This window comes from Rousettus aegyptiacus, unplaced genomic scaffold (genome assembly GCF_014176215.1).
Source record: "Rousettus aegyptiacus isolate mRouAeg1 unplaced genomic scaffold, mRouAeg1.p scaffold_m13_p_15, whole genome shotgun sequence".
Lineage (NCBI taxonomy): Eukaryota > Metazoa > Chordata > Mammalia > Chiroptera > Pteropodidae > Rousettus > Rousettus aegyptiacus.
In genome coordinates, this window is record NW_023416290.1 from 11292275 (window position 1) to 11314722 (window position 22448).

The 22448-nt window shown below is 37.3% G+C and overlaps 1 protein-coding gene across 6 annotated transcripts in view; it reads left to right on the forward strand.

Annotated features, from left to right (window-relative positions):
- PDE7A (phosphodiesterase 7A) overlaps window positions 1–22448 on the forward strand; it is an 89213-nt gene that overhangs the window by 28993 nt on the left and 37772 nt on the right. For 4 of the 6 annotated variants that reach the window (XR_001597876.2, XR_001597880.2, XM_036232818.1 and 1 more), the window contains exons 2-3: window positions 16252–16312; window positions 19389–19472. Coding sequence is in view for 2 of the 6 variants with exons in the window: in XM_036232818.1 (XP_036088711.1) it covers window positions 16252–16312; window positions 19389–19472 (145 nt within the window). In the remaining 4 variants the exon portion in view is untranslated. Of the gene's footprint in view, window positions 1–9439; window positions 9950–16251; window positions 16313–19388; window positions 19473–22448 lie in introns of those variants that run through there. The other 2 variants (XR_001597879.2, XR_004954595.1) reach the window with 2 other exon arrangements.

Genomic DNA, 22448 nt, shown 5'->3' on the forward strand with positions numbered 1-22448 from the left:
ATTAAGGTTTCACCGGCGCCGTGCTCTCTGAAGGCTCTAGGAAAGGAGCCCTTCCTGGTCTCTTCCAGCTTTGGGTGCTTGCTGGCCGTCCTTGGCGTTCCTTGTAGATGCGTTGCTCCAGTCTCTGCCTTCATCCTCGCGTGGCCTTCTGCCCTGTGCTGGTGTCCACATTTCCCTCTGACAAGAACACCAGTCGCCTTGGATTTAGAGCTCACTCTACCCCTTATGCCCTCATCGGAACTTGATTACATCTGCAATGAACCTGTTTCCAAATGAAGTCGCATTAGCAGGTTACCTGGGGTTAAGACCTTGACGTATCTTTAGGGGGAACACAATCCAGTTCCCTAACAGCTTGCTATGTTTCTCCATTTTTTAGGTTTTTGTAGTTTTTAGTGTTCAGATCTTGCACATATTTTTTTTTAAATTTTCCCCTAAGTATTTCATGTTCGTGGAAGCTATTTGAAATACTCTTTTTAAAATTTTATTTCCAGCCATTTTTACTAGCATACAGAAAGACAATCAATCTTTTTTTTTTTTTAATTAAGTTTATTGGGGTAACATTGGTTAATAAAATTATATAATTTTCAGGTGTACATTATATTTTCATCTGTATATTCTATTGTGTGTTCACCACCCAAAGTCCAGTTTCCTTCAGCTGCCACATATTCTATCCCCTTTACCCACTTCACCATCTGTATTTACCCCCTACCCCCTATATTTGACCTACCCCTTCCTCCCCGGACCCCACCATCTGGCAGCCACTAGTCTATAGTCCATGTGTTTCTGTTCATTTCTTGCTTTTAGGTTTATATCCCACATATAAGTGATATCATGTGATTTTCAACTTTTCCTGTCAGGCTTATTTCACTTAGCATGATTGTCTCGAGGTCCATCCATGTTGTCGCAAATGGCATTATTTCATCTGTTCTTATGGCTGAGTAATATTCCATTGTATATATTTACTGCAGCTTCTTTATCCAGTCATCTATAGTAGGACACTTTAGTTGCTTCCTTGTCCTGGCCACTATGAATAATACTGCTGAACATCAGTGTGCAAATATCTTTTTGGATATGGGTTTTCAAGTATTTGAGGCAAATATCCAGGAGAGGGATTGCTGGATCATGGTAGATCAATTCTTAGATTTTTGAGGAACCTCCATACTGTTTTCCATAGTGGCTGTACCAATTTGCAGTCCCACCAGCAGTGTATGAGGGTTCCTATTTCTCCACATCTTCTCCAACATTTGTTATTACTTGTCCTGTTGATAGCTATTCTAACAGGTGTGCGATGGTATTTCATTGTGGTTTTGATTTGCATTTCCCTAATAGCAAGTGATGTTGAGTGTCTTTTCATATATTTGTTGGCCATTTGTATGTCTTCTAGGGACAAGTGTCTCTTAAGGGCCTCTGCCCATTTTTGATTGGATCATTCGTTTTTTGTTGTTGTTGAGTTGTATGAGTTCTTTGTATATTTTGGATATTGGACTCTTATCGGAAGTGTTGCTTACAAATATATTTTCCCATTTGGATGTTTCTCTCTTTACCTCGTTGACAATTTCTTTTTTTGCACAGAAGCTTTTTGGTTTGATGTAGTCCCATTCATTTATTTTAGCTTTTACTTCTCTTGCTTTTGAGGTCAAATTCATAAAATCTTTAAGTCCAAGGTCCTTGAGTTTAGTTCCTATGTTTTCTCCTATGCATTTTATTGCTTCAGGTCCTTAATCCATTTCGAGTTAATTTCGGTGTGTGGTGATAGACAACAGTCTAGTTTCATTCTTTTGCTGGTGGCTTTCCAGTTTTCCCAGCACCATTTATTGAAGAGGCTTCCTTTTCTCCACTGTATGTTTTTGGCTTTTTTGTTGAAAATTATTTGTATAAATATGGGTTTACTCCTGGAGTTTTGATTCTGTTCTACTGGTCCTTGTGTCTGTTTTTTTGCCAATACCATGCCGTTTTGATTACTGTCGCTTTGTGATATAATTCGAAGTCGGACAGAGTGATTCCTCCAGCCTTATTCTTTTTTCTCAGGATGGCTTTGGCAATTCGGGGTCTTTCGTGCTTCCATAAAAATCTGCTGATATTTTGTTCTATTTCTTTAAAAAAAAATGCTGATGGGATTTCAATAGGGATTGAATTAAATCCATATATGCTTTAGGTAATGTGATCATTTTAACTATGTTAATTCTTCCAATCCAAGAACACGGAATATCTTTCTATTTCTTTGTATCTTCTTCAATTTCTTTTAATAGGGTCTTGTAGTTTGCATTATATAGCTCCTTCACTTGTTTCGTTAAAGTTATTCTAGATATTTTATTTTTATTGCAATTGCAAAAGGAATTATTTTTTCCACTTTTTCTGACACTTCATAATTTCTGACACTTCATAAGAGTATAGGAAAGCTATGGATTTTTGAACGTTGATCTTGTTCCCAGAGACTTTACTGTATTTGCTTATTGTTTCTAGTAGTGTTCTTGTGGAGTCTTTAGGGTTTTCTATATAGAGAATCATGTCATCTGCAAAGAGTGACAGTTTGACATCTTCATTTTCTGTTTGGATGCCCTTTATATCTTTCTCTTGCCTGATTGCACTCACTAGGACCTCCAGTGTTATACTGAATAACAGTGGTGAAAGTGGACATTTCCTTCTATACCGATTTGGTTAAGTGTTTTGGTCATAAATGGATGCTGTATCTTGTCAAAGGCTTTTCCTGCATCTATGGATATGTTTATGTGATTCTCGTTTTTTAATTTGTTTATGTGGTGTGTCACATTAATCGATTTGTGTATGTCGAAGCATCCTGCCTTGTTCATGATCTTAGGGCAAAAGCACTTAGTTTTTTATTAAGTATGCTGGTGGCTGTGGGTTTTTCATTGACACCCTTTACTTTTTCACAGATACCCTTTATGAGGAAGTTTCTTTCTATTCCTAGTTTAGCAAGAGTGTTTATCATAAATGGATATTGAATTTTGTTAAATGTTTTCTGTCAATTGAAATTACTATATGATTTTAAAAATCTGTTAATAAGTTAACTTACTTTTTTTTTTTTTAGATATTAAACCAATTTTGGATTCTAGGGATAATCTCCAGCTAGTTGTAGTATACTTCCTTTTTACATATTTTTTTGATTTAATATCTTAATTATCTTTGTAAAACTGTTTAGGAGAGATTTGGTCTGTGGTTTCTTTTTCTTGTAATATCTTTGTCTAGTTTTGGTATCAATTGGTTTTTGTTTTTCTCCCGTTTGAGGTTTATCGAGCTCCTTTGACATCTGGATTGATAGTCATAAGATTTGGAAAATGTTTATATAATATCTGTAGAGCTCTTCTGTAGTGTGCTGTCTACTGTTAAGCCCAACTGGGAATTTTTCATTTTAGATATTTTTCAGTTTTAGGTGGACACAAATGTCTCTCAGTTCCCCTGCAGTTGTATAGTTCTTTCCCTGGTAATTGTTTGCTCCCTGGCCTCATGGAATCACTTTATATACGTCTAGTTTAGTATCTAGCCAAAGACTCAGGGGACTCACTTCCAGACTTTCGGAGTCTGTTACCTTCACAGCTCACTCACTGTCTGGTAAATCAGCCCTGCGAATTCCACGTGCTTCAGCCTCCCTGAACTCCAGTCCCTGCGTCCTCAGCTTCGTGAAACTGTTACACTCTTCAGTTGTGCTGTTCACTCTGCTCTGCTTTGAGGTATGGTAACTGCCTTTCAAAAGAAATCTGGGCAGTTACAGGGCTCACCCTGTTTTTCTTGCCTTCTCTCGGGGATCAGTGTGCTATGCTACTTTTTGCCTGACATCCGAAAGCAGTGTTTCACATGTTTCCTACAGAAAGCCGAGCTCTCTAGTTGTTCGTGAGGGGAGGCCTAGTCTAGTATCATTTACCCCGTCATTTAATGAACCTTGTTTATATTTTTAGTTGGCCATGATTTTGCTTATCTCTGATATTTGCACTTACTGCTTTTTCTGCTTAGAGCTCTTTTTCTTGCCTCATGTATGACACACTCTTACGCATCATTTAAGAGTCAGATTATATGTCACTGTTTCCCAGTAGTCTTCCTTGATACTACCAAACATTGGGTTAGGTGTCATACTTGGTCCTCAGTAGCATCTTACATTAGCTTGTAATTGAAATTTCTTGCTATTGTGATTGTTTCGTAGCCCCCACAAAAATCTGAGCTGTGTGAGGGCAAGGACTGTGTCTCATTTACATTATATCCCTCATATATAACACACTGCAGGTCTCAAAACCCCTTTGTCTCTCTCTCTCTCCTGCAATACTGTATGTGGAGATTAAACAGGACTATTCAATTCATTGGGCCTCAAACACACTTCAGAAATCTTTTGTGCTCTGCTCTGGTTTGGAGAAGGGAGCAGTTATTGGCACTGCCATCCTTATTCGGAAGTTGTCTTTTTAAATGTGTTCGCTCTCTGTAGATTTCAGTATTGTTCTTTAGTGTCTGTTATAAATATTTTGATATATTTTTCACCCACAATTAGTGGTCTGTTCATAATACGGTTTTCAGAGATGAAGTTTTTTCCTTACATACAAATAGGTCTCATTGAAAAAGTACCTTTTAAGACAACTCCCAGTAACCACTTAATTGTTCTAGAAGAATTGAGGAAGTCAGAATAGCTAGGTCTGTGGGGTGTGGTGATGGAGGCATTCCCTATTAAAAAGGCTTTAATAATCGTAGCTTTCTTAGAAAGGCTTTTTTGATATTAAATTAAGTCAATTATAGTATTTGGGATTCTTAGAATTGGCGGAGACCTTGAAGGCTATTTGTTCCAGTCTGCCACACAACCTCTTAGAGTCTCATTTGTGATAACTCCTGTCAATTTACATGGTTTTAGTTGTAGAACGTTCTTAGAAAATAATATTGAGTCCAGTTCTATTTTCCACAAACTTCTACCTATCGGTCCTACTTCTGGCTTCTGTAATTTCATAGAATGAAGCTAAAATCCTTAGGTTATTTTATCTTACAGCAGTTTAGCACCTATTCTGATCCTATTTTAATCTTTACGTTAAGAAATGATACGTACGTATGCGTCTTCCAGTATAATATTCAGAACGGAACTCCACCTGACCAGTGTTACCTGTACTGGGAATGGTGGAGCATTCTTGATCTGGATATTGCTCTAATTTTCAGTGCTGCTTAAGCTCACCTCTGCTTATTGTCTCATACGGGCATAGAGTTGAAGGATTCTGGCCTTTTTTCTGTTTTTTTTTTTTTTTTAAAGGAAACTTTTAAAACTCATGTCTGTGTTATACATGTGCAATTTATCTTGTGTCAAAATACAGACCTTTTAAAACAGTTATTTTGTAATTGAGCATGCTTTTATGTTTTATATGCAGATTTGGTATGCATTTGTCTTATTTGCACCCTGGTAAATTGTGGAACCAAGACCAAGGTTAAGAGCAGAATTCTGAGTTACCTCTAGAATTGTTGCACTAGTTTGATATCAAGGACTTAATTTCTAGGTATGTTTGTTCAGTCAGCCTGGGAGCCTGTCTGACCGTAGGCTGAGCTCACATTGCTTTGTTTTGTTCACAATGATGTCACCAGAGACTATGTACAACCTTACTAAATTGAAGGCATCTTGTGTGTGTGACGGTCTCCTGGTCCAGCATATACCCAGAGCCTTACCACTTACATTATACCCTTTTTCTAAGTCCAGACTCTACAGTGTCCCTGGTTTTCTCCTTCTGGAAATTGTGACCATTTCCACTTTTTTATAGTTTTAAAAATATTATAGACAGTGGCTTGATAAGCAGATCTCAAGTTTATTTTAATATATCCAGTTGTTATCTGGATCAGAAGACTTGAATCTTTGTAAAATGTCAAGGCATTTTTATTTCTTCATACTAGGACTAATCACACATCCATTGCCATCAAACACTGGGATACTGTGTAACCGAAAACTTAATTCAGAACTCTAAATCAGTGACACACAAAGGTCTTAAATTGTAAAACTCCCATGTTGCAATAGTTTTAAAATAATTTTTGTTATCAAAGCTTAATATTTCGTCAATTTTATATATCTTTTGAAATTTATACCATTTGAAAAATAAAATGCTCCGATATGTGGTTTTTAGTAAAAGAACAAAAAAGCTACCCTGATGTATTATTTGTTTTTAAATTTGGTGGAATTCAAAATGGTAAAAGCACAGTTGGAAGGTTTTGGCTCTGGTATTCACATTTTTCTATTATAAATTTGGTTATAGTTTTATAGACATTACATTTGTATAAAGAACTCTAGGATAAGCTATTTCTGTTAACAAGATTCCAAAATTATAGACACTGATGTCAATGCAGATGAGGTTAGCTTAATTTGGTCAAGAGAGGGACATGCCAAGTGTCTCTATGGATAGCTAAAGGCTATTGCCAAGATTGACAGGTGTCCTGTGGGCGGCAGAAAGCCCCAGGGATAAAATTTGCACTTAGGTTAATTCTCTAAGACACACTCATCAAAGTCATACCTTTTCTTTCTATTGATCACACAAACTCCTAAAATAGATCTACTTTTAATACATTAATTTTTTAGGTATTAACAAGCCCTAGAAAAGTAAAAGATTAGTGTTTTATTTTTATAAGATCAGCTTCTGTTTTTGGAAAGTTCAGCTCTATCGTATGTATTAATTTTCCTAGTGTAGTCAATTGGCTTTTTGTTGCCCTGCCATATTTCACTAAGGCTTGGAGAAGTGAGAACAGTTAATATAAAAGACTACATTTGTTATTGGTGTAAAAGAGGCAGCTAATTCTTTATGGAATAATAAATTACATAATTTTATCTGGGAAGATTAATTATGAAGAGAATTTTCTAAGCAATAAACAATATTGTCAAGGAACGTTCATACTAATTGGGTCATAGCTTTTGATTTTATTTTATCTTACAGAAATTTTTTTATTAAGAGAAGCATTGTAACTTATCAAGATAAATTATATCTCAAAAGAAGTTTTAAAGCCATTAGGTTCATGCCATTAAGAAAATTAAGTACTATTTTAAGAAAAAGACTATATTGCCTGAGATTTTTTTTTAACATTTGAGTGATGTAAACTTGTCATTAGCAATGAAGGGTCTCTGATTTTAGGCATAAACTGAGTGAGTAGCTATTTCTATTCAAATAGGACATTTTCTGATCTGGGAGGATGGTGTCTTGATTATCACTGTATTTTGGTGTCAGACATATAGTAGAAATTTAAGAAGAGAATGCTTGGGGAACCATTTTTAGAGAGCCAGCCTATTCACTAGTGTGAAAAATGAAAGCCAAGACCCCAGCCCTAACTAGGGCTCAGAAAAGGTTTCCCAGAGTACTGGGCAAGCACAGAGCAAGTTCCCCTCATTGACCATTGGAATTGCAATTAAGCCAAGAGCCTGGGTGAAGGAGTAAAGTAGTTAGGTCGTTATCATTTGTAAGTCTTCAAAACTTAATTGTGATTCAGCTACTATTTATTGAGAACCTCCTAGGAACTATTCTTTTATAGATGTTATTTAACTCCTGTGAAGGGGAGGAAAATTAGGTCCAGAGAGGTGGTGACTTGTCCAGTGTCACTCAGCTCTTGGCAGTAAAGCTGGGAAGTAAACCAAGGCTCTTGACTCCAAACTCAGTTGAATTCTGGGATGGTGGAAATAATCTCAACCAAAATTCACTTAAATGAGAAACTTTGAGGACTGCTTTCTTATGGTCCTTTTTTTCCTATGTCTCAATTCTGATCCTGTCCCTCTTCTGCTGGTCTGTCCTCTTTTGGACTACAAGAAAGTGCAGATTTTTGAGCTCACCATTAACCAAAAAGCCATTTATAAAAATGTTTAAGTACTGTACCCAAAATAGCAATATTGTATTTGCTTCTCAAAGCTTGATGTTTTAAGCAGCTGATTAGAAGGGAACTCTGAGGATGAGAAGTATTCTTGAATGAAGCCTTGTGGTATAGTGAGCTAATCTGGAGTAGCAGACGATGACCTTGATGGCCCCTTACAGGTGATCACCAGCATTTCTGCTGAGAGGGGCTGGTACACATGCACTCTGTTGCGCTCCTGAGTCCTGCACTTCCTTTGAGTTTGGTTATTGTGGCCTCACTGGAATACAGAGAGTAATCAAACACCGTGACGGTCTCATGTCACACCTAGTTTTATGGCAAAATTATTAAGTTATCTCAATGTGTGCAAATTCTAGCTACAGCTTGTTAGTTCAGTAGGTATATAATGTATGAGGTGTAGTGAGCAATTTATAGCCTTGCGTTATGAATGGCTTCAATTCAGGGAAATTTTTATTTAGACCTGTAAACTTAATTTGTGCTTCATTTTGACATGTCCAGAATTAACTTTTAAACACGTACTGAGGATTGAATAATGAAAGTAGCATTACATTTAAACTATTGGGGCTATTTTTAAATATTTTAGAACCGTCATTTGTGTACTGCTGGTATGCAGATGACTTTGCTTGTCATGACACAGTCCGTGCCACAGTCCTTCAGTCAGATCCCGAGTATTTCTCCATCTAGTTCACTTCTTTTCATTCCACCACGCAGTCCAGGCCATGCTGGCCTCTCTCCTGGATCTCCGCAGGGGTCTCCTAACTGCCCTGCCCCACCAACCCGCAGGTGACCCACACCTGCTGTCGTCTTCAGCAGGAGGGGGTGAGCCGGAGGAAGGAGACAGTTGCCTTCACAGCCCTCTGCCCTGGCTCTCCACGTTCCGCGTTCCACACCCCGTTGCTCTCATCCAGTTTCTTCTACTTACTGTGCTTCGTTTTGTCTGCTCCTTGGCCATCATGCTTTGTCCCTTCATTTCAGCACAGGGACATTTCAAGGACTCTGGGAAGAAGTCCTTCACCTCTTAACTAAGTCAGAACCAGGGTTTGTTGGCAGTTTCTCAGTTTTTTCGTTGGTAGTATCTCAGCTTCATTGCACTTGGTACAGTTGCAATTTTATGTTTATATGCAGACTTTGATCCTGTAAACTGACTAAACTATAAGTTTCACAAGGGCAGGAGCTATGTCTGTTTTTACTCAAGGGTTGTGCCCCTGGTACCCACATCTGGCATAGGGCCTGGTACATAATAGTAGCTTAATAACTGTTGACTACTGGAAAGTTTCACGAAAGGCTTTTCCTCAGCATCATGAGGGTGGATGAATGTAGGCCCACTTTGCTATTACAGAGCTCACTTATAGCCAGGAGAATGAGACACATACCCAAAATATTGTCGTATAAGCTAGACTGCAGTTAGGCCTTGGAATAATATACTTTTAATTGCTCAAAAAGGCAGTTTGGAGTTTGTCAATAAATTAAAAATGAATTAATTATAACGTTAAATAGCACAGACAATATTTATGAAAGCCTCTCACATTCCTGTGCAATCCTAGCTATAAAGGAAATAAAAAGTGAACAAATTCAGTATTAAAAGTTGAAAAGATAAAAATGCATTAATATTCTTAAATTCCAGGACATTATACCTGCGAAGCTGGCCTGCACAAAAGAAAGGACATTTTTAGGGCTGCCAGACATTTTTTGGAAGTTGCTTCAGAGCCCTCTGTTAGTGTGGAAACTGTAGAAGCGTCTGGGGCTAGCTGGAGACCACGTCTGTCTGTGTTTGTGAGGCCGTCGGGTCAGCGTCACCAGGTTTCTCCTTGCGCTTCCAGTGTTACTGACGCCATCCATTCTGCCCCGGCCCTGGGCCGTGGCATGAAGCACGCGCTGGGCAGGAAAGCTGGCTGGCAGCGCGTTCCCAGAGGAGTCAGGTGATCGTCGTTGGAGGGCAGCTGCTCGAGGTTCAAGGCAGACAGTGTCCCCTCGCTTCTGCCTCCGGGCAGCTGGTTAGTATCAGACTCCTGACAAGTCCTTCTTGCTAGCTGGGCGAGGAGGGAGATTATGCCGTGGGCTTTTGATTGATCCAATGGGAATTACGTTGATCTGGTGTCTGGCCTTGGTTCTCATCAAGTGGATCGCCTCTAAGGTAGGCCATCTTTATTTTTAGGATTGTGACATTAATTGTTAGTTTTTGTACTTGGAATGAAATTGCTAGTCAATTTTGCTTCAGTTTTTATTTCTCTGATTAAAAGAGGTCTGAGTTTTACCTGTCAGCTGAAAAGCTTAAAATTACTGTGTGTAATGTTTCTTCTTCTACTTTATGCCTCCCCAAGGCCTTTTTATGGTATTGGTCTTTGGTATCCAAGCAGCTCTCCTCGGTATCATTCCTTTAAAGAAGTTTTTATGATTAAAGCAGTTTAGCTTTTGAGATTGTGAAATTATTAAACAATTTAGATTTTTAGTGTACATATTTTAAACATTCTTTTGGGGATTAAGAATTTACCAATGCTTATACATTTAAAGTATAGTTGTTGAGGATTTCTAAACAATTACAATGTATAAACGTATAAACTTTTTAGAAACTAAATACTACCAATCAGTCGTGATCTCTTAAGGCCTTCTAAAATGTATGACTTATAATATATTGAAAACTTGTTGTTTTTGAATTTGAATTCTAAATATCAGGCTTGAGAAATGCTCAATAGAATGCTAGCCATTTACTATCTGGATGAGAGTGTAAAGTAGGAAATAGTTTAGATTATTTAAAATTATTTTTTCTGTACTCACATTAGAATGATTTTATCTTCCACCAAGCAGCTTTTTTCTTCTTGTATTAATAAACTGAAGAATATTAACTTAAAATTTATAAGCCATCACTATTTACTAAGCAACACAAAAGCTTCTATAAAGTTAAATTTCTTTTTCAAGCAAGGCTTTAATCCTTTATCTGTAATTTTTCCACATTACAGATAATGTGAAAAATTATCTGTAATGTGAAAAATTACAGCAAAATTCTCTTACTTGAAGCAGTTCTTTTTTCCTAGTGATATGATTGAAAAAGTTTTAAAGAAAAACAATATACTCAATTTTTTAAAATCTATGTTTTGTAAGTGAACTAATTTTTCACTGACAGCTATTTGCTCATTGTTTTTCAAGGATTAGCTTGCCAAGTTATTGACTGAAGGTCAAGTTAATAAATACATTGGTTGAATTGTGGGTGTTTTCAGAGACATTACTTTTTTTATATAACCACGAAAAATTTTAAGTTTTTAAGCAAAAAGAATGCTAATATTTTGTCATTTTTAATGAAAGTATATGTGTAGGGAATAAGAACGAGAAGGATACTATTCAGTGGACCAATGCAGACTTTGAACGGGCACTCAGACAAAGCCTGCGTAAGATGAATATACTCTGAAAAAAACTCATTTTACTATGTCAGAGAAAACTGTGTTCAGCACTTTGATGAGGCTTCATCTTTTGTAGTATGTTGGTTTTTTTTTTTTTGGTAATGTTACCAAAAAAATTAATTTAGTGCTACTCTGTGTAAGCCCTTTGACCACCAGTTTACTATCAGCAAAACGGGGCCAATAAAAGCTACCTCGTAGAGGCCTTGTGTGGGGTGAGAGTTCGTGTGAAAGCACTTGGAACATTTTCTGGCACAGAGTAGGAGAGAGCTCAGCAAGTGTCAGTTAATATATTATTACTTTTATCATGTAAGGGAAATGCACACACTTCTGCACAATGGATCATTTTCGTGGAAACTTGAACAAGATAAAAACAATAGCACTTAAAATATCTTTGCTCAATTTGAAAACATGTCTGTTTTTAAGAGTTACGTATTAACTAATCTCAGGAACAACTTTTACTTATGCCTTTTGTCATTTACCTCGTAAGTCTTACGGAAGAGTGATTCATTCACCCTTATTCAAGGTGAGTGTCTCACTGGGACGCTCAAAACTCCTGTTAGTGGCAGTAGATCTTTGGGAACCTTACAGTTTAACTTGTTTGTGCTGCTGCTGTCAGTTTCTGATTAGCTCAGCCTCGCCCATGTTTTGACCTATACGGTTGCTTTACAAGCTGTTCTCAGGATGGCTAAATTAAAAAAGTCACGAGTAGGAGCTTCTAGGTTACTTCTATTTCACTGGTGAGGTGAAATGGGAATGTGGCTGATAGCTCTGAGTGTTTTATGACAGTGTGACACGGAATTTTGATTAAATGTTTTACAATTTTTCAACAGTAAACTTTAAAAATATGTAGGTCAAGTCTGTGCATCAGTGTTGGTATATAAAGCACATATAATTATTTATTAAAATAACATTCTAACATGGAAATCAAGTTTTTATTATAATTCATAATTTACAGTGTATTTTTCCAAAATGAGTTACTTTAGATTATTCTACCTAGATTGCTTAAATGAGGGAATTTAATCTTGGTCCATGAGGTGATAAATGAATTATCACTCAGGATATGTTCATTGATGGTTTCAGACACATTGTAAGTCCATTCTTAAAAATATTTTTTGTTTCGTTTGGAATCATAAGAGTTTTGTGGTACAGTATAGCATTTAAGCCAAGTATTTATGGAGCAGAATTACTTAAATTAGTAGTGAATAGAATAACTTGAATATTTTTCACATCTCTTGTAATTGGTTAATATTTATTTAAAATTCTTCCCTTTTGCCAAGTTTTTATTATGATTAACTAATACAGACCCTACCATTTTAATATCTAAATTAGTACTTCTATAAATAAGTCTAAAGCAATTATCTTAAAATAAATTTAGTATGTCATAGTTGTAATCTAGATAATGTTCATTACTCAATTTTGACTTTTACAATCTTATTTAACAGAGTTGATATTAGTCTCAGTCTTTAATATGTGAAGTAATAAATGAGATTTTACCTTTCTAATTAGTGGCTGTTTTAGTAAATATCTTTCCTACATTAAAAAAAATCATAATGCCACCCACAAGTTATAATTGGATGCTGGCAGATTGATTAATAGGTAGTGACTAAGACAGAGTATTATATAATGGTATCTGTACTCTGTTTAATATGATTTAGCTGATAGAAATAGAAATATTTATTTTCATGAGTGTGCTTTCCAGGCTGCTAGGTTTTCCCTGAACATGGTAGAATTAAGGGGAGACCTGTAATATAATATGGTAGATATCTTTGGGGTGGAGGTTGGAACAGCAGGTGTGAACGGTGCCTTTCTGTACCAAATGATCTTAGTGGCCATCTGCTCCAGAATGAACGGGAATCAATTCAGGAGGCTTCCTGGGGAGGTTCTGTTGGGGAAGACACTTGTAAACATGCTGCCAGGGGTGTGTTCTGTATGAGTTAGTCTCTTTTATGAATATACAATGACTGTACATGCTACAGGATCAAATATACATCGGGAAAATCCTCCTCCTACCCTGTGTTCTTCTCCCTCCCTGGAGGCAGCCTTTGCTGAGATTTAGTATTTTATTTTTGTTTGGAACTTTTTTTTTTTTTTTACATTTCATGAATGGTTATTTTTGGGCTTTGTTTTTTTAAGGATATATTAAGTCGTATAAGAGTTTAATTGATATCTTTCTTTTAAATTTTCAGCATTAAAAAGATTATGATTTGGGAGTTGTTTTGCATACTAAATCCAAATAAGGGCTTTAAATAAATTTTTTTTGTAATGTGTAAAAATGTGATCTCACTGCTTTAATGTGTATTTCTTTTGTTAATGAAGTCGAACATTTTTTTTTTATTGCTTTATTATTTCTTGTGAACAATGTTTTTGTTCTACCTGTACTTTACACTAGTCATCATTTTATACTTAATTTGTGAGTCATGTCTTTTTCCTTTCATTTTTAGGTATAGTAGGGAAAAATTAGCCTTTTGTTATATCTTGTTGAACTCATTTTTTCTTGTTTTCAGGTTTGTCTTTTGCTTTTGTTTATGATATACTTTACCATATATAATTTAACTTTTAAGTGGCTGAAGTGATTCATTTTCATGACTTGGTTTTTATAGAGCAGTTAGGCCTTTCCTATTTAAGAATTTTTTTTAATGTGGTCATGTTTTCTTCTAATATTTTTATGCTTTAATTTTTAACAATTAAATTTTTGTTCTATGCGTAATTTACTTTAGCAGGAAGGTAATAACATAGCTTTATGTTTTACCAGGTAGCAACCTCTTAATATAACATTTTTTATTCTATATTTTATAGAAAAATCTATATTTTCCCCACAGATTTTAAATCCTATACTTATCATATACAGAATTACTGTACATTCTTGGATTCGATTCTAAGTTCTCTAAGTTATCTATTTCTTTGTAGTGTCCATCCTACTTTATTAATAACTTGTGGCACTAGCTCTGTTTATTGCTACTTTTTAAGAATATGCTTACCCGTTTAATATCGTTGATCATTTTTGATGTGGTAGGCACTGTTCTAAATGTTGGGATTTATTCTGGATCTGAGGATACAGTAGTGAACAAAGTCTCTGCCTCCACATAACTTAGATTCTAAAAGGAGTTTGGTTTTTTATCTTCAAGGTTTTTAATGTCTTTATATTGGTTCTGGTATTCATTAATTTATTCATTGACTTATAAATTATTCATTAATTTATTTGTAATAAATGCATTTAATCATTTATTTACTAAATATTTAGAGTCTACTAAATAATAGCTGCTTTTTTGGGGACCAGGGATACAGTGGGGAATAAGACAGGCACAGTTTCTGCTCTCGTGGGGCTTTTATTTTAGAACAAGCAAAGCAACGTCAGTTACGTGATCTCAAAGCGTGAAGGCAGAGAGCTGTGGAAGAGGGTGACTCTCAGGTGACTTCAGATTTGGTAGTCTGGGAACGTCTCTCTGAGGAGATGACATTTCATCTAGAGCCTGGGATCAGAATGGAATAGCGATGCCGTGATGGCGGACCGGGCACCATCAAGGGTAAAGGCCGAACGTTTGGCGAGGTTGAAGGAGAGAGAGGCTGGCGTGGTCGGGTTGTGGACGTGCGGAGAAGGCGAGAGGCCGGCAGATCACAGACGCCTTTGGAATTCAGAGCTTGGCATTTGGACTCGATGCCAAGCGCAGCGGGGAGCCGTCGGAGGATTTTTAGCAGTAGTTGAAATGTTCACTCTGGCGTCTCTGTGAAGAGTGGACTGAGGGCCCAGAGGCGCGTCAGGAAATCCAGTCAGCAGCCCGTGGCAGGAGTCCAGGTGACAGATGCTGTCGCCTGAGACAGAATGCCAAGTGAAGATAGAGGAAAAGCGATGAACGCAAGGGAAGAGTTGGCAGAACTTGCCGAGGGGTTTTAGCTTTGATAAAATTACTTTGTTTTAATAATTATATTTTAAATTTGCAATATCTTTTTTTATAAAAGCTTTATCGAGAGATAATTCACATACCATAGAATTCACCTATCTAGTGCACACTTGAATGGATGATTTTGAGTATTTTCGGAGTTGTGCAATCATTAGCACAATTAATTTGAGAACAGTTTCATCGCTTCACGCGGAAACTCTCTACCCATTCGCATTCACTCCCCGTTTCCTGCCAACCCTCCCAGCTCCGGGCACCCACCAGCCTGCTTTCTGTCTCTGTGGATTAGCCGGTTTCGGAGGTTTCTTATAAATGGCATCATACGCTTGACGGTACTTTGTGACTGGCTTCTTTTACTCAACATACCGTTCTCAAGGTTTATCCACACTGTAGCATTTATTAGTACTTCATTACTTTTTATTTCTGAATATTATGCCATTGTATGGCTGTACCACATTTTATCCATTCATTAGTTGGTGGACATTTGGGTTATTTCCAGTTTTAGGCTATTATGAATAATGTTGCAAGATAACATTTTTATATCTGTTTATTTTTAAACACAAAGTATATTTAAAAATATGCTCTCTTTCAGTGGTACCCTTTTTATTAAAAAAAAGAAAATTCAATGTCTTCTCAATCCTCTTTGGGTACAATAATTACTTTTTTTTCCTACTTTCTTTCTAGCCTCTGAGCCATTTCATTTTTTGTTTCGTTTGTTTCTAGATAATGGGTTTCTTCAAATGTCAGATGATTCTTGTTTGTCTGCTTATTCGTTTATGTTTATAGGAAAGGAATGGTAAAGCAATTGAACCATATCTCTTCTTCAGTTCTGTTTGCCTTTGCAGAAGGTCTGTCCCCAAGTGGGCTTGTCTGACATATTTCAACATTAAATTTGTACCTACAGCTTGTTCCTCACTCTGTATCTACTTCTGTGGTAGAGCTCAACCATACTGCATGCATTATTACAATTATTTGTCTTCCTCACAGCTGTAGATTTTAAGAGCAGATGCCGTATCTAATTCCTTTATATATATCCAGCTTTTCTTGCATTGTCCTTCACAAATCATAAATAATGAATACATGTTTGTTGAATGTTATATCATATTTAATTTTTATGTGTTAAAATGTGTGCATTTTTTTTCTAGAGGCGTGGAGCTATTTCCTATGACAGTTCTGATCAGACTGCATTGTACATTCGTATGCTAGGTAAGCGTTTTCTTTGTACCGATATCAGTTAATTTTGTTATCTACTGTTATTTGAAATTGAGATATCTTTCATTAGTTTTTTATCACTGTTTTCAGCAGAAATAATCTATTACTTTGAAGGTCAGAGGCTAGAAACCAGTATTGAACCTGGTGTGAATAAAGAGAGACATTTTAGAGTTATAGGTAATTGAAGAATCTCTGACTTAATAACCAGGACTCTGTCACTAGTGCCCAGCTTTAAATTGCATCCTGAGTATTTGTTCTTTATAACGAGAGTCTTCGATTCGTAGTGCTGTTAAATACTAAACAAATGCCCATGTGAACAGGGATAAAGATGAGGCTGTGCAATGCCTGATCAAGTAGTCCTGTCACCGGACGTGTTTTGTTCTTAGCTGGCCGGTGAGGAAGACCATTCGTTTTCTTCTAATCTCAGTTCTTAAGTTTTTAATATATTACTCAGTCCACAAGGTAAAGTGGATTTAGATGTGTATATATGTATAACTTTCTTCCTCCTTTTGCCAGATTTGTCTCTCTCTCCACACATTTCTTGATCCCTTGTACTTTATCTCATACTATTCAAAAAGATTCCGCTAGGCAAATTTTCTCACCTTTTCTTAGAGGCCTCTTTCATGACTACTCTCATCCTCAGAATTCCTCCCTCAATTCTATGGTATTGAGCCATCCTTATCCTTTACCTACTTCTGGGTTTTGTTTTGTTTTGTTTTTTTAATGCCTCTTTCCCTAATTTCTTTTCATGCTCTTAAGCCTCAGGTCTCCAGTATCCTGTTCTTGCCCTTCTTCCTTTCTTCCCCTCATTAACTTACCTTGTGCATCTTCTCTGTCTCGGTTTCATTCTACTCTAGTGCACATTTCCCCCCACAGATGTTCAGCCCTTCCCCCTTTACTGTCTCAAACTCTCTCTGCAAACACATTCTCCTTAAAACAGAGCTTTAGACTCCTATTTTTTTTTTTTTTTAACTCCGTGGGACATCTTCACATGGCACTTCACATTCAAACATGTCTGTTAAAAGATTTGTGTTCTCAAGGCTGTTCATTTTGTGGTCTTGCCACCCCAGAAAATGCAACTCCATTCTTCTTGTTGGGGCGGGACCCTTGGAGTCATGCTTGACCTGTATTTCTTATATGCTCAATATCTACTTCAACCGCAGATCTTCTTGGCTGAGACTTTCAGAGTATATCCAGAATTCTCCCACCTCCCGTGCTGTTACCATCCCATCTAGGATAGGGACCTAAGCCACAGTTCTTATTTTTTATTGTTAACTGTGGTCACATTGTTGTGTACGCTAGAGGGCCAGGCTTAGCTGCCATAACTGAAACTTCGTAGTCCTTGACCAACATCTCCCCACGTCGCCACCTCCACAAGCCATAGTCGTTGCCTCGTGTATTGCATGTGCCCTTCAGCTGGTCTCTCTGTGTCTCTCTATGTGCCTCTCCTCAATTCTAGTCTATCCATTCAGAGCGAACCCTTCCAGATAGAAGTCAAACCACTCTCACTCCTCCGTCAGAATTCTCTAATGGTTTTCTATCTTAGAATAGCAGTCAGAGCTATTACAGTGGCCCACGAAGGCTCAGCATGATCTGCACCTCCTACTTCTCTGGCCTCACGTCTCCTTACTCTAGCCCTGCTGGCCTCTTTGCTTGACCTTGAGTCTGTCAAGCATGCTCCCATCTAAGGGTATTCATATTTGCTCACCCTTATGTCTGAAAACATCTTCCTCCAGATAGCCACATGGCTAAGGGCCTCAGTTCCTTCAGTCTTTGCTCAAATGCCTCCTTTTCGGTGAAGCCTTCTGACCACTAATAACCACTCCCCCCCGCTCCTCTTACCTGGCTCTCGTTTTCTCCATGTTACCTGTTGCCATCTTCTGTAGGATGAAATTATTTATTTGTTGCTTGTCACCATGAAAAGATAAGCTTCATGAAGACAGGGACTTTATATATTTTGCTCACTGCTGTATTTCTTGTGCCCGATATGTAGTTGGGTGCTCATTTCTTGCAGAGTGAGGAATCACCACCTGAGAGTAGTGATTAACCATTGTGGGAGGGGCTCATGGTAGATGACATGAGCCTCAGCAGAAATGGTGGCCTTACTTAGAGAAACGAAGAGTAAGCAGGAAAGCCTTCGAGACGAGTAGAATTGCAGGGATAGGGACCGAAGACGTAAAGGTCATGAACTCGGAGGCCGTGGAAGTACAGTGGGAAACGTACCATCTTTGGAGCCCACAGACGTAGGTTTAAATCTGGAGTTCCCCTTTACACTAGTTTTGTGGCATACCCGCTACTTCTCAAAGATCTCAGTTTCTGCATCTGTAAAATGGGATAAAGATTCAGAGTTGGTTAGTGAATTAAAATAATGCCTATGAGGCACAAAAAAAGAGTGCCTGGTGTATGGCTTGTAGTGGTGCCGTGTGGAGAAGGAGATTCGAGTGTCATACAGACACATGTGGAAACCTTCCTGAGCTTATAAAGACCAGAGTTTAAGAACCAGAAAAAGGCTTGGGAATACCCACTGTCAGTGAGAAAAAGGGAAGACTGATCAGAGTAAATATTTAAGGCAAAATCTTTAACATTTTAATTTTCTGTACATTCAAAAAATTGTAAGCTGCTTGAGACTAGGTAATGTATTTTCTGTTTCTTCATATCCTGTAGTATAGTTCCAGGTATGGAGTAGACACTTCATAAATATTTGTTTGTTGCTGTGACTTTTTAAAGTTTTATGCTGAGAAATTTTTTAACTCCATGTGAGTAATAAGATATTAGGTTGAATTATAATACATTTGAGTCATCTTTCAGAAGGCAAACTTTAAAATATGAATTATAATCATTATTATCGTAAGAGTAGAGTTTTAAAAGACAAACTCAATCTAGCCTTACAACTCAGTACTGAAAATTTATAAACCCTCCAAATAAATCACCTCCGAACTACTCGTTCCATATAAATTATTAGTGGGCCATTACTCATGACTATGATATCACATAGACCTTTGTTACATTTGGGAGCTTCTTTCCAAATGGCAGCCTTCTAAACTTATGTTATGTCCTTCATTCTGTCTAGGAGATGTCCGTGTAAGGAGTCGAGCAGGATTCGAATCAGAAAGGAGAGGTTCTCATCCATATATCGATTTTCGTATTTTTCACGGTAAGTGTTGCCAGACATAATATTTCTCTCAGACTTTGAGTAAACCTCAAAGTTTCATAAAATTACATAATTTACCAAAGGAAAAAGAATATAAGAAAACTATATTATGTTTTCAGTGTTTTAAAAACACTAGGTCATGATAAGTATTTTATTTCTGGGTAATGTTAGTAAAATGTTTAGAGACCGAAATATGAAAACTGATTTAGTTTTTCTTCTATGTAATTTAAATGTGAAATTACTTTGGTTCAATTTTTTTCTTTTTAAAGTGTGTGTGTGTGTGTGTGTGTGTGTGTGACTTTTTTACTCCAAATGTTTCTTCTTCACTGCTCCAGGCGTTTTTGTGCAAATGACATTTTCTAAAGGGTTTGCATGATTAAACAGGTGTATCTTTTGGTCTATTCGAAAATTCATATCGCCTTTAAAAAGATGTTTCGTAGAGTGCATATTTAAATAAATAAATAAACATTATGTGGGTCTGGCCCATAATGGAGAAAAGGGAATAAACAGAACTTCTAAAACCCTTAAGTATTAAACACATTAAATCTGTTTTTGGAGAAGTTCCACTTTGATAAAGTTAGATAAATTGTTTGGATTGACACTCCCAATAAAAATGAATTAGGCAAAATACGAAAGACATGTATTTTTGAGTATATCAGAATGCTATTAAGGCAGAGAGACACATCTGTCATTTCAGGCTGCTTTTCCCCTTAGTAGCATGTGTTGATTCTTGGGAAGGTGGATGAGAAGCTGAGCAGAGATTTTGATTGACACTTAAGGCCAGAAAAACAAAAACAGGTGTTTATGGGTCACCAAGGTTTGGGGATTGGTCCTGGTAAACTTTCGATGCTTAAGTTAGAACCCCATGGTGCTATACCTTACAAATAAATCCCAGCTTTGAAACATCTCAGTCATTGATTAGATTAAGGTGATGTGTAACTTTAGTGTTGCTTAGCCACCTGCTAGAAGTAAATATTAATCCCTTTTGGAGGACTGCGACATTACCCTAAGCGTCAGATTGCCACTGAATTTTTCATATGCAATACCAAGCACTGAATTAAAAACAAAAAGGCATAAGGAGACAGGATGTGACCAAAAATGAAGAGGAAACAACAGACAGTAGAAATAGCTACAAGGGATCCTAAAAATGGAGTTTTTAAAGCTGAAAAATACCATACCTTAAGTTTATTGGAGATGGTTTTAACAGATAAGACTGAAATGAAGAGATAGTAAATTGGAATATAGGTCAGAAGAAAATATTTAGAATGAAACACAAGGAGGTACAAAAGGTAGGAAATACAAAAAAGCCATGGGATGTGTTCCAGTTATGTACTGCTTTGTACCTGTCAAAAATTGTGAAAGGTCTGGGATTTTACCTTGTAAGCTAACAGGTAAGTTAACCTGCTACCGCTTCGTGGAAGCTGGCAGAAGACGCAAGAGTCCTGGGTCAGAGACAGAGGACCTCGGTAGTCATGGACCAGCAAGCACCATGTATGATGTTGGTACTTCAGCACCCTCCATGTCCTACAGCGGCTACGTGGGTTAACTTGAATATTCTGCAAACAGTGAGTTTGCATCACACCTAAGGAACAATGAGCTTGGGGAATTTACCCCTTTTATAGTAAGACTGTTCTGTTTCCCAGGAAAAGATGTTACTTATCCTTCAAGGTAGCTAGCTACACACACAACCCTGGGAAGTGGCCCAGGTGAAGATTCGTCAGGGCTTGACATTCTTGGCACATCCAGCAAGAGTTCATGGACACTCAGGGACTCTGTGGACGATTACCTCTCCTAGTAGTAACAGATGACCCCAGAGCTTAATTGGTATACAACAGCAACCTTTTGTAATGATCATGATCCTTAGGGTTGGCTGGGGTAGTTCAAACAGCTCAAGATGGCCGGGATGGCTCCATTAGGTCCACATGTCTGAGGCCTTGGTCTTCTCTATATGTCGTCTCTTGGGGCCGGAACACCTAGGATGGCTTCTGCACTGGTATCTGGTGCCAGGGCTCGGATGGCAGGAATTTCCAGGGCTGGCCAGGAATCCTCTCTTTCCATGAACGGTCGTCTCAGGGTAGTTGGTCTTGGCAGTTGCCTTACCCTAGACCAAGCATTCCAAGAGAGAAATGTGGGTGCTTCTGGTCTTCGATGGTCTGGGCCTGGGCACTGGTTCAACATCCTGTTTTTATGTTCTGATCCTCTGTATCACACAGCTAACTCAGATTCATGCAGAAAGGACACAGACCCCACTCGTCAAAGGGAGAAAAGTTTCAAAAAGTTTTAATCTTCTATCTTTAATCTGACACAAAATGTGTTGAAAGGTGATTAGGGTTCCAGGAGAGGAGAGGGAGAGTATACCAAAAGCAATCGTTGAAAAGATCGTGACTGAGAAATCTCTAAAGCTTGATAAAAGACATTAAGATACAGAGTCAAGACGCATTATGAACCTCAAGTACAGAAACATTGAAAGAAAACCACACCTAGATGTATCATAGAATAACTTAAAACCAAAATCAAAGAGAAAATATTTAAAAAGTATTGAGAAAAAGGAAATTATTACCTTCAAAGCAGTGATTACGAGATTGCCAGCAATGCAGTGTGCTTCGCTTTCCACAGAAACCAAGGAGTGGAACAACAAAGAAAGGAAAGATAGCTTCAGAGCGATGGGGGAAACAATAACTGTCAAACTAAAATTTCATCTACAAACCCTCTAGAGAATAAGATTCAAAGAGGACACACCTCACAACTTACGTAATAAGGCCAGCATACTCTTGATCTAAAACATGGCAAGGATATGACAAGAACAGAAAATCACAGCCAATATCACTCATAAATATAGATGAAACATCCTAAATAACATGTTATCAAATTAAGTCTCCAATTTATAAGAAGAATTTTATATTTGATATTTTTCTAGAAATGTAAGGTTGGTTTAACATTAAAAACTCAGTCATTGTAATTCCCTACATTTACTAAAAG